A 12,500-nucleotide genomic window follows, 5' to 3' on the forward strand; every position below is an offset into this window, starting at 1 on the left:
TCAATGGGTCTTCGCCACCTAGCGGCCATCTTAGTTTCATCTTGGATCTAACCGCTAGCTGGGGGGGGGGGGACTGAATGCAGAACCAATATGGCCGTTACCTGAATAAGTCAGCTAGTCAGACGGGATCAGCAGATAGTGAGGTGGCTTTCCGGACTCCCCTCTGAAAGACACCGGGGCTTTGGGGTAAAAGTTTCTGCTACATTTATAAAAGGTGATGACACTGAGATGTCATTTGTGTTGCATTAGTGCAATTCCTTGAGTAATGCTGGAAACCAACAGTAATTACACATTAATTAAACACAAGGGACTGATGCTAATGAATCGTAATACACTCATTAATTGACTGAAGCAATACTGTAGTGCAAGGAAGGGAGGCACTGTTGGCCCCAGCGGGTCAGAATCATCTGCTCTGAAAGCAGTGTTTTGAACAGACTGAAATGGGTTGTTTAGCCTGCAGTGCTGCGACTTGAAGGACAACACTGATCTATGTGTGTCTTCTTTCATAATCCTTTCAAAAAGCTCCCCGCCACAGAACGCAACTCTTTTCATCCACACAATGTTCAGCATTCATCCGTCCATCCAACCCACCCTGGGTTGACGGTGATGAAACAAACGGTTATTCTGTCCCCACTGTGAGGAGAGTGTGACCAGGCAGTGTGAGGCGGTCTGTGGATTAGAGCTGTATAATTAGGGATTATTGCCATGATAATGTGGTATTTCACCCTGGCATTCCAAATAAGAGGTTGCCCCAAATGTATCGCTCGGTTGATCTGATGGTCCGATACGTGGTCAGGGTGTCGGCTCTGAGGGCCACAGGTCATTAGCTTCGTCAGAGGGGCCAGAGTGGGGCCCCTGCTGCTTCTAGAGATGAAAGGGAGTCCTTCGAAGGGTCAAGAGGGCCCAAACACTCATTAAATGGGCCCCTCTCAGCCAGCACACACACACACACACATTTAAAAACAAGCAAAAATAAATGCAGCATCTGCTCACAAAAAACACAAACACATAACCAAACAAATATAAACTGTCAACATTAACGCACACACATCGCAAAAATACATATTAAAAGGCATAAAAACATTGTGGACTATTCTGCACACATGCAAACTAAACACAAACAGGCCAGCACCATCTTCCCTGGACCTTTCTAAGCCTCCTCTCTAAACTGTTCTATTATAAACCAGCAGGCTGGAGCACTCTCTCTCTCTGTCTCTCCCCCTCCCTCCCCCTACCCTACTGCTCTCTCCCTCCCCCACAATCCTTTTTATTTAGAGTTTGCCCCGGGGACAGGCAGCATGTGTGTCTCTTCTTGTATATGATTAAGTGTGTGTGTGTACAAGTCATGCACTGTGAAAATCAGAGAGCTCTCTCCGCCGCCACAGAGGCGTGTGTGTGCGCTGGGTGGCAGGAAGGCTGAGCCCCAGAACAAGGAGAGTGTTTGGCTGTGACGGAGGAGGAGAGACCTGTTGGGTTCCTGTCTGTGGAGCGGTACATGCAGATAGAAAAGCTTGCTATCGGGGCCTCACGTTAAAGTGCAATGCCGATGCGTTCCGTGTCAGTTTGATTGCAGATCATGCGATGCAACGTAATAGCGAGCTCAGCAGGAGTAAGGTAGTGCATATGCCCAATGGGTGGTCATAACCTTTCCTGTTGGGTTTTTGAATGCTAGAAATATTTGCATTTTAATAAAATTATACTGCAGCCTCTATGACGATGTTCCACGACATTGAAAAAACATATATCACAATATTACAATAACCAGGATTTTAGATAAAAGCCACAACATTCATTCACCTGTTCTACTTTGAATATGAGTATTTATTCTCTTCATGTCTTTGTGTCTCACATACTCTCTGTTGCTCGGTCTCATTGTTATGGCTTCATGGCCATGAAATAGGATTTTAAATCTATACATGGAAATATTACATTGACAGACGACAATGGCATTATAAGTTATAACATAATCATCTGCTCTGCTGCAACACTACACACTGTTAGGGATGCTTAAATATCTCCACAGCCATACATTAAACAGAGTGGGGTCTGTATGTAAAAGGAGGTCACGGAATTAGTTATCTATTCAAATGTGACCTGATTACCACAGCCTGTATGTGTCTAGACTGCCAGAATACCCATGGATCTCTGCGTGTCTCTGGCCCCCTCCCAGATATCGACAGTAAGGGTTTACCCCAGCATCGACTGTCTGGGAGACAGAGGTGCTTAGCATTCCTCTCCCTGCTTAGAGACAACGCAGGATGCAAACCCACTCTAAACCCTGTAAGCTGTTCTGCCCAAAAAATATGTTTTTGTGATTTTGTCAACAAGAATAAGTGGATGGGCAGAGTTTAAATCTGTGGTTCCCAGCCCTTTGGTCCAGGAGCCAACTTAAACATGTGTTGCATCTGCTTCCAATCAATAGTAGTGAGCCAAGTGGCTTTAAATCCTTGGTCTGTTTGTAAAATGGCCATTTAACAGAACTTCACATTTCTTTAAAGTATGTGTTTTGTTTTCATTTTAAATAAGCAAGATAAAATATCAATATAATGTGAATCAGCATCTCTCATGCGATGGTCTGACAGGGTACCTACAGATGGGCTGCTGGGATCATAGGTGGGATTACCACAGCTAGCTGTCTCAGCCATTATTAGCTAATGGTGGAGAAGAGGGGGTGTGTGTGATTGATAAATCATAATCGCATCCAACCATAATCCTTTGTTGGTTTGTGGGCTGGTATCGCTTAGAGGGGCGGGGCCCCTCAGGATATTTTCCAGTGGTTTGCTGATCAAATTTCCTGTGTGTGTGTGTGTGTGTGTGTGTGTGTGTGTGTGTGTGTGTGTGTGTGTGTGTGTGTGTGTGTGTGTGTGTGTGTGTGTGTGTGTGTGTGTGTGTGTGTGTGTGTGTGTGTGTGGTAGTGTCTTATTTCTGGTGAGTCCCTTTCAGCTGACAACTGCCATAGCAAAAGAGAAAGAGAAAACTGGGCTAAGTTTGGTCATTTATAATTTAATGTTGCACAGCAAGCAGTACCATCCCTCTGTCACGGTTGTTAAATCCTAAGAACTGTGACTGTGTGTGTGTTTCTTATGTACCCATCTCCCTCTCATCTTCCAACCGTTAACCCCTCCTCATGTACGACATGCAATAAATATGAAGCGCACCTAAAGCTTCTGATGTGACCCTCTGCCCGGGGGGTCAGTGCTAGCTAGCTATTTCTAAACACACACACCCACACACGTACACGTACACACACACAGGCACAGACCCCGCTAGGTTTCATGTAAATGAGACTTAATTCCCTGACTGTAGATCAGGATGCAAGCTCCCTCTTGTTTGTGTCAGAAGACATCAGACATCAGTCAGTTGTAAGTCATTTGTAAGCAGACCTGGCCATGGAAGACATTTTAAAATGCCTTGCAAAGAGGGTGCAACTATAATGGTTTCCTTTCCATCATTTTATACCTATACTTACACAAATGGATTTGTATACATTAATATAACATTATATATCAATATGACAGTTTCAATGTATTCTGCAATAAGCACGGGAGAAGTCTTAGTTAGTCAGAGAAAGGGCTGTGAACCTGAGATCCTCCTTGTTTACCTTCAGGGTAAACAAACGATCCAACAAGTGTTCTCATAAACCCAATACTGAGCTGGCCCTTAAAGCAACATCTACCACCATCAGACATGTCCCTGTTCTCCAGCAGGTTAGGCAATTAATTAGGCCCATTAATTAAAGCCAACAAATTAACCATCATGTGTGTGAAAACCCAATCTGTTCAGCACAGATTGCCTGAGAATTCAGAATCAACATTATATTATCCACAAGCTGCACGACAACACGAACACACAGTTTGACGTGATTAATGTTGATGCCTAAAATAATGACACATTTAAAGGCAACTGTAGTGAGCAGCCTAAATGCACCTTTTGTCCAAAGACAAACAGACAAAGACTCAACCAAAGACAGTTCTATAGATTGCAGAGAGGGGTTTTGCAGCTTGTCAACCTTTCTTGTTAAACTGCAGAATAGAGGCAGGAGCAGGGAAATTCCAGTTCAGTCAGTTTATAAAGCAGTTCCTTCAACCAGGACACTGATAGATGACTGGGATCAGTCAGAACGACACCACAGATACTGGAGCCAGAGAGGGGGAGAGAGAAGGAGGGAGAAAAGTGGAGAGAGAGAAGTGGAGAGAGATGGAGGGACAGATGGAGAGAGATGGAGGGGGAGAAGTGGAGAGAGACAGAGTGTGAGAAAGCGGTAGAGAAAAGGGTGAAGAGATGTAGAGAGAAAGCAAGAGAGAAAAGGGTGGAGAGAGAGAGGGTGAGGGACCTGCAGGGTGATAGCGAGGTCATCTCTCATCTGTCTGCTGGCAGGAGAGACAGTAAAAGCACAGTCAGTCCCAGGCATCAGAATTGATCCCTTCACATGCCCATCAACACATCCACAGCCTCAGACAAACAAACCCACAGCAACACAGTTGAGATGGCTTGACAGAGGAATTCTAATCCTTTATTTATTTATAATTTAATTTTAATCCCATTTCTAATGCATTATTGGAAAAATGACCAAGAAAGTGTGTCTGGTCCAAAGACACTTCCTAGCCATCGGAGGACATGGCTTTGCTGATTACCCACTGTCCGGATTTCCTGTCTCACTTCTTGGCCTTCAACCGTTGCTATGGTGACAGCCACAGCAAACCTGCACTGTCAAATATTCTATGCAAATACTTTGGTTTGGTTGCACCTGTACAGAGTGAATGGACCTGGGGTTAAACCAGGGCACGACACACTCATCAAGGCAACCAGGACCAGAGCAGGGAGCTTTGTTTGAAAGAGGAGATCATGGCTGTGTTTTGTTATTGAGCGTGATACTGTGCCCGGTGACATCTGATCCAGTCACTTAATGAAAGATGTGACAAAAGAGTTGGAACGTGCTAAAGAAGGCTGGAGGTTCAATGTCAAATGAGCATAGACTCTCCTTACCCATTGACATGAAGCCACCAAGACAAGCTCAGATAGAGCCACCTTAACTACACCTTCAGTACTACAGTACTGCCAGGAAGGTCTCGGAACTCGACTTACACACGTTTTCTTATAAATCCAATGGGTTTTATGTAATCCCGGGTATCACATTTATTTGTTTATCGGTGATATTCTTTGATATTGATTACACAATTTGCCAATATTCAACAATTTATAACTATTAAATTGCATCCTGAATTGCGACTGGCTAAGGGTAAAAGTGCCACCAGAGCCGGATAATGTGACTAGCAGAGGCTAATAGGGGTCAGCAGGTTCTAATGAGGCTAGCTGAGGTGAAAGGGCCTTGCAGAGGCTAATGCTAATAGCAGGGACTGATACGGCTAGCAGGGACTAACTGGGGCTAATTGAACTGGCAGATTAAAATTGCTAGTAGATGCGCGCTGATCTTATAAAGGCTCATAGCAGTAGGACTAGCAGGGGATGGTGAGCCTAGCAGATGCAAATGAGACTAGTTGATGATGCTAATGTGGCTAGTAGATGCTAGTTGGGATAGCATTGCTGACAGGTCTGGTACACAGGCCTCAAGGTTGTGTTGTGATCACTAGTGGCATTAGATCCCAGATTGTTCTGGAACATTGAATGTCCCTCGGGGCAACTGGAATACAATTTGGCTCGTAACGATTTATGTTACATGTGTTCTTGTGTGTGCCTCTCTATCCGTCTATCTATGTCCTAGATTTTTCTTCTCATTGTCTATCTCTGTCTCATCTCTTTCCCCACATCCTTCCATCTGAAATCACACCACAACTCACTCTATCTCAGTTTATTTCTCTCTAGTGTTTGTTTCACTGTATCCCTCTCCATCCATATCCCTCAGTTTGTCTCTCTCTCCCTCCGGCGCATGTCTCTCTGTCTGTCTTTCTCTTACAAACACTCCATCATGTCTGTATAGTGAGCGTCAGCCCATCGTTGAAGGCCTTAAACACTAGCCGTCCCCAGGACACACCTCTCCCAGCCCCGGTGTCCAGAACACCACTCCACCCCCACCCAGCACCCAGTGTCCCCTTACAGGAGGAGTTAAACACAGATCACACGTATCGCTGTCACTGCTAACACTCCTCATTCACACTCTCTAGAACCTATGCAATGGAGGAAATCATTAGGAAACATCTGATTAAAGTGAAAGATGATAGAATGTTAAAAAGACAAAACTTTTGTTTGATAAAAAGTTGCGGCAAACAGAGATTTTCACACCCTGATTTCAAAGTAAACACTGTAGAGGCAGACATCAGCGTGATGTTCTGGACGTTGGTTCCAGCTACGAGGCTGCAGATACAAATTAAGAGCTGCTTCCCCGGCTTGGCTGGTCCAACCCTGGGGACGCCAAGCAGCAAAACGTCCTGAAATGAACGTCGTCCTCCTCCGGACCGATCGACGATAAAACCTGTCCCAGGCCCCTAGGAGCCCCTAGGAGCCGCTCAGGGGGCCACATTAGCTATGCATCCATGCTTATACTGATTAGATTTAATGTAAATTAGCCAATGAAATCCAGCCCTAAAGAACACTCTACACAAACATGATGGGGATGTTATCTGGTCCCCATGACGACGGGCAGAGGAGCATGAGATCACTTCCTGAATCTGGGCCTCCATGGTTCTATTCCATGGTAGAGGAGCGTTTAATCACATTACTGTTATCCCATCCAGCCGTAACTTACTATACACGGTTCGCACACTCGCGCACACACACTCACACTCATGCTCTCATGCAAACTCACACGCAAGCATGCACATGCAAAGATGCACATGCACACACACAGATGCAAACACACAGATGCACACCACGCACTGTAATTGGCTCATACGTTGTGTAATGTCTCTCCAGAGAGCTGTGGTACTCAACTCTAGGTGCTTGTATTTATCTGACAAATGAGTCCATTCGTAGCTGATTCGGGCAATTTCTCCATCATTTAACATCGCTTGACAATGTTGGTGGCTGATATATCGTTGCTGTACTGATTATAGGGGTCAGTGTGGTTTTGCTCATTGTTGATACATGAACAGCAGGAGCTACTTTCAGGAGCTACATTAAAACCCTCACAGTACCAGGTTTAGCTTCTTCACACCCCTATCGACCTCTGAGAGTTGATCTGGGGGGGTGAGAGGAAACCTATGTGTGGATCTTCTCCTCAGGGCTAACCCCCCCCTTTTACACACAAACACACACACCTACAAACACACACACACACACACAAACACACACACACACACACAGAACCTCTCTCTCTCCCTTACATCCTGTCTCTCTCCCTCCCCTCTGGCCTTGCTCAGCTGCTCTGGCCATCTGTCTGAAGGAAAACAGAGAACAGTAGGATGAAGGGGAGGAAGGAGAGTGGAGGAACACAGAGCAAGGGGAGGCTAGGGGGGAGGACGGGGGAGAGGGGGAGGGTGAAAGGGAGGAGTGAAAAGAGTTCAGAGGAGGAGGGAGGGATGAGAGGATGAAGGAGGAGGAGGGGTTTCCTGGAAGCTTCAAGCATGATGATCACGTCTATCTTCTGTTAAAAGGCCAGCATGCCTTTTGTGTGTGTGTGTGTGTGTGTGTGTGTGTGTGTGTGTGTGTGTGTGTGTGTGTGTGTGTGTGTGTGTGTGTGTGTGTGTGTGTGTGTGTGTGTGTGTGTGTGTGTACACCGTGTGTGTGTGGGATCACTGGAAACTGGGATGATGTCTGGTCTGTAAGTTGGGCCAGAAGACGTCAGCTCGGTCCAGCGATGAGCTAATTTTCCTGTGCCCCCTCATGCTCTCTCTCTCTGGCTCTCTCTCTCTCTCTCTTTCTCTCTGTCTCTATTTCTCTCTGTCTCTCTTTCTCTGTGTGTCTCTTTCTGTCTGCCTCCTTCTCCCTCTGTATGTCCCTCTGTCTCTGTCTTTCTCCCTCTCCATCCTGTTCCCACTCTCACTCTTTTTCTATCTTTATCTCTACCTCTCTCCCCTGCCCTCTCTTTCTCTCTCTCCCCCTCCATTTCCCCTCTTCCCTCTATGGGTCCCTCTCCCCCTCAGTCTTTCCCAGGCCCCCAGACCAGGTCCTCTTCCTCTGGGCTGACCTCTGCGTCGCTGTGGCCTCATCCCACCGCTGGGCCTCTTAGCCTCTTAGCTGCTAGCCCGGCAACACTGTGTTTGTAAACAGCGGCAGGCTGACTTCCTGTTTCCTTCACACAACACTTAAACACTGAGGAAAGAGGTGGGAGGCTCGTGTCATTATGATACAAAACAAACCATCGCTTTCTTTGTTATTACCAACGTGTGAGAATAACTTGGTATTTACCCTCTAGATTAGATCCACTTTATTAATCCCAGATATTAGGGAACTCCTCTAAGGCCTTTGGAGACCCAGAGTATAGCAAAATGGCAGCCGATATCCTGCCTTGTTCTGTGCAGTGAACACACCCTCTGGCAAAGCACTGCCCTGTGCTTTGAGTGCTTCAGAGTGGAGGAGAGGGATGTCATTGGCTGGGGCTCACTCTGGTCCAGTGAAGGATTTACGGTCCACTCATATCCATTTTTCATTCTGATAGATTAAAGGGGTTACAGCAGGAGTTGATGGTTCTTATTTTCACTCACTCCTCTCTGATCGTTTCTAAGCTCAGGTTGAAGGTCTTCAGCTTGCCTTTGCTCCAGCACCTATTCAACGTCGTGAATGAATTAAATGTACATCCTGGCTTCTGCCAGATCAGCAGAGTGAATTCCCAGTTTCTGATGACAACGTGATATTCAAGATGCTGTTGGTCTTAACTTCTATGTGTCTTAAGTGTGTGTGTGTGTGTGTGTGTGTGGTTGTGTGTGTGTTTGTGTGTGTGTATGAAATTGTATGTTTGTGTGCGTGATGGTGTTTGCAGTGAGTGCTGCAGCTGTGCAGTGATTATACTCTCTTAGAGAAGCTAGCCACATCAATAGACTCCCTGCCATTCCTGTACTTAAAAAACATTCTGCCTCAGTGACATGGTTTGAACCTCCATCATTGGAAAATGGCCATGAGGACTGTATCAAACTCCTATTTGGCACAGTTTACATGTCTTTACAACTTCTTTATAGGAAGTATCTCTTCCCACAGTGCCATTTCTTTCTGCAAAATATGTTGGAGTGATTTCATCAAGTGTCTTCACCAGGCGATGTCATTGAATGATGTCATCAAGTGATGGCAGTCTATATGTGTGTGTGGGAGTTGTGTGTCTGAGGGCGTGGCTGTCCCGTGTGTATGTCTTCATATCCACAGTGGTACACGTATTAAACAAGGTTTAATGGGTGTGGTGTGGGGGTTGTGGAGGAGGTAAACTGTAAACATACTAACATCGTACACTGGGGATCTTCTTTGCCAAAGTGTCAATAACCAACCAATCGGGAGCCTCATATCTTTAACACTCATCATGATGTCATCATGCCAAATGCCAGTGTGGCATCAGCCACAACATGGCCTCGGTCCTGATGAAGAGGGGCGCTTGTCATCAGATCATCCCTTCCATGAGCAGAGGTCGGGGGGGAAAGGCCAGCCGCTTGTTTTGAAGGATGTCCAGTGACGGGGCTAAATTTAGGTGTTGGCCCAGATAGCTGGGCCCTAGAGCCGTATTGTCCTGAATAGACGCCTCCTTGTGTGTCCTCCTAGTGGAGGGCGTGCTGGTCTGTGTGGATGACACACATTGTTCCTCCACCACCGCCTCGTCCTATGAAGGTTTCACTGGGCCGGGTTCCTCTTACTCTGGGATATGAGAAGATGCACTTTTTTGATCTCTAATGGTGTCATGGCATGGAACACATGCATGTGAAAAGATATCAATTGTTCATTATCATCTAGGTACAGTTGAATAATTAACCTTACTAATGCAAGATGGCACACTTTTGAGTAAAGTGAATACAATTTGACTGGTTCTGGTCTCTTGGGTGATGATGGTCCAGTGTTGTGCTGACTGACTGGTTCTGGTCTCTTTCTCCTCTAGACTGACCCTGCTAGCGTCCAGAGAGCACCTAGAGCGCAGCCCCTTCCCCGCGCCCTGCAGAGACCATGAAGCCTGACGGGGTTGCAACGGCAGCGCTGGAACCAATGGAAGTGCTGGAGTCCAACGAGGTTAACGAGGCGGGGCCGCCCGCCTCGGGGGAGGAGCCTAGCCAGGCAGCCAGCCCATTGGAGGAGCAGACAGGACCCCCGCCAGTAGAGCTGGTTGAGGGGGAGGCCCCGCCGAAGGTCCCCACCACCAAGACCCCCACCGACCCCAAAGCCAAGACCGCCGGCAAGGCCGGGGCCAAGACCAAGCCCGGGACCGCCGCCCCGGCCAAGACCGCCGCCGGCTCGCGGCCCGGCACCGCCCAGAGCCGGCTCAGCAACGGAACGCCCAAGACCAACGGGGTGGCCAAGAGTGAGGGCGTGGCCAAGACCAACGGGGTGGCCAAGAAGAACACCCCCTCCGCGGCCGACAAGAAGACCGCCGCGCCCGCCAAGAAACCAGCGGGCTCCACCGGCGCCCCGGCCACCAAGACGGCCCCCAAGCCCCTGGAGAAGAAGCCGTCAGCGACCACTCGCCCCTCCAGCGCCCCGGGCCCCAAGAAGACCCCCACCGCTGCGCCCGCCCCCAAACCGGCTGCCGCGCCCGCTGCTAAGAAGCCAGCAGGTAACAACACTCTACTCTCAACTCTACTGCCCAGATGTACTGAAGGGCTTATCGATTGATGTCCTTTTATTCTATTGGATTTCTGTGTTCTATTGTTATTATTTATTTTTTTCCTTTCATCATCACCTGTTACTATTTACCCTCAGCCTTAAGAAGGTAATGTGAAGTAGGCAGACCTTAGTCCACTAGTCACCCAACACAGAGACTCACAGTCTGAGACTCCCTCTGTAGTGGGATGACATGTTACTGAACATCTAGGAGACAAGGACTAGAGAGAAGGTCTGGTAATATGAACCACAGCATTACTCTACTGCAATACTATTACTATGCTATGATAAACTATTATTCTGCTACTAAGATGTGTTAAAACTGGTCCAACACTAAGGACTGAGACCATTTTTAGTTTTTAGTTGAAAATAACAAGGAACATGATCTAAAAGGGTTGTTTGTTAGTCTTTGGGTGCTCATTGTAACATGATGAATGTGTGTGTGTTCTGTGCTCTAGTTAGCCACGCAGGAGTGAACAGTACTAATATAGAAGTGGCCTAGATCCCAGCCAACGTGTCACTAGTTAGATTTATAACCTGGCCAATCAAAACGCTCTCTCATCTGAGTCATGAGGTCATTGCTTACATGCTCTAGTCTGTTTCTCTTCTCTAATACGCTCTCTCTCTTCCTTCCTCCCCTCGCTTTTCTCCCTCTTCCTCCCCTGTGTCTTCTATCTCTTATCCTCTACTCCCTCTCCCTTATTCTCTCTCTCCTGTCTCTCTCTCTGCCATTCCACGTTTCTTCTGTCCCTCACTAATAATCCCTTTGTCTCCCTGCTTGCCTTTCTCTCTCTTTCTCTCTCTCTCTCTCTCTCTCCAGCTCCAACCAAGTCCAGCTCAGCTGCCTCGCCCAAGCCAGACAAAGCTCCTGTTGCCAAGACAACCAGGTGGGTGTGCCCCCCCCCCCACCCACCCACCCACCCTATACTGATGTTTGTGTGTGTGTGTGTTTCTCTGCATCAGTTGCTACAGTCGTCCCTCTTCCATGATTTGTTATTTTTTCTCTAATGGCGCATTTCCACCAGAGGGTGCGGTTCGCCTCAGTCCGGTAGTGAGGGGGCGGTATAGCCAAGCTCAGTTCCGAGGTCGCGTTTCCACCGCCGACAGTACCCTTATGGTAGGCCGGATGTCGATCGCCGCGGCAGCTCTGTAAACATTGTGACATAATAGCAGCGCGACACAGTGTAGCCTGCTCAATAAAAACAATGGAAAAGAGGAACGCAACACATTAAACCAAGAGCTACCATGGAAGTCGTCCAGCAACAGTTTCGGAACGTCTCCACCTCCTTGTTCGCCCAAGCTAAAGTTTTGCGTGACATGTCCATTGTCCGGAATAATACCTTGCGGTACTGTTTGTTTGTTTTTATCCCCATGTCGCCCGGAAGTGACGATTCTGTCGACCAATCAACGGAGGGCGTGTGTAGCTCGAACTTGCCGGCACCCTTTCAGGCGTCTCAGTACCCCAACGGAGGAGTACTGTTAACGAGTGTGAAACGATTACGGCTCAGTCCGGGTCACACCCACTTTTGGCGGTGGACCTTTGTTTACCAAACCGAACCGCACCCTCCGGTGGAAACGCAGCATAAAGCCCCTCCCCCCGGTTTTTATTAAAAAACAAAAATAATCCCTCACGCCAACTCCACCACCACCACCACCACCACCCCCACCATCACCACTGCTAAGCTCAACCAGCAAACACATAACACGTAATAAAGCTGTACGGTAGAACAGAGGACGTGTGTGGAACACATCCAGCCCTACAAAGACCTCCTGATCCGAGGTGAGGAGCTAGGGGGCCTGGTCTGGGAGGGCCT

The 12,500-nt window shown here is 47.6% G+C and overlaps 1 protein-coding gene across 1 annotated transcript in view; it reads left to right on the forward strand.

Moving 5' to 3' along the window:
• Positions 1 to 12,500, forward strand: part of prr36b (proline rich 36b) — a 39,828-nt gene that overhangs the window by 12,361 nt on the left and 14,967 nt on the right. The window contains exons 2-3 of the mRNA XM_079746650.1: positions 9,971 to 10,639; positions 11,507 to 11,573. Of these exons, the coding sequence (XP_079602776.1) occupies positions 10,036 to 10,639; positions 11,507 to 11,573 (671 nt within the window). The 5' untranslated portion in view covers positions 9,971 to 10,035. The remainder of the gene's footprint in view (positions 1 to 9,970; positions 10,640 to 11,506; positions 11,574 to 12,500) is intronic.

This window comes from Pollachius pollachius (assembly GCF_949987615.1).
Source record: "Pollachius pollachius genome assembly, chromosome: 11".
Taxonomy (NCBI): Eukaryota; Metazoa; Chordata; class Actinopteri; order Gadiformes; family Gadidae; genus Pollachius; species Pollachius pollachius.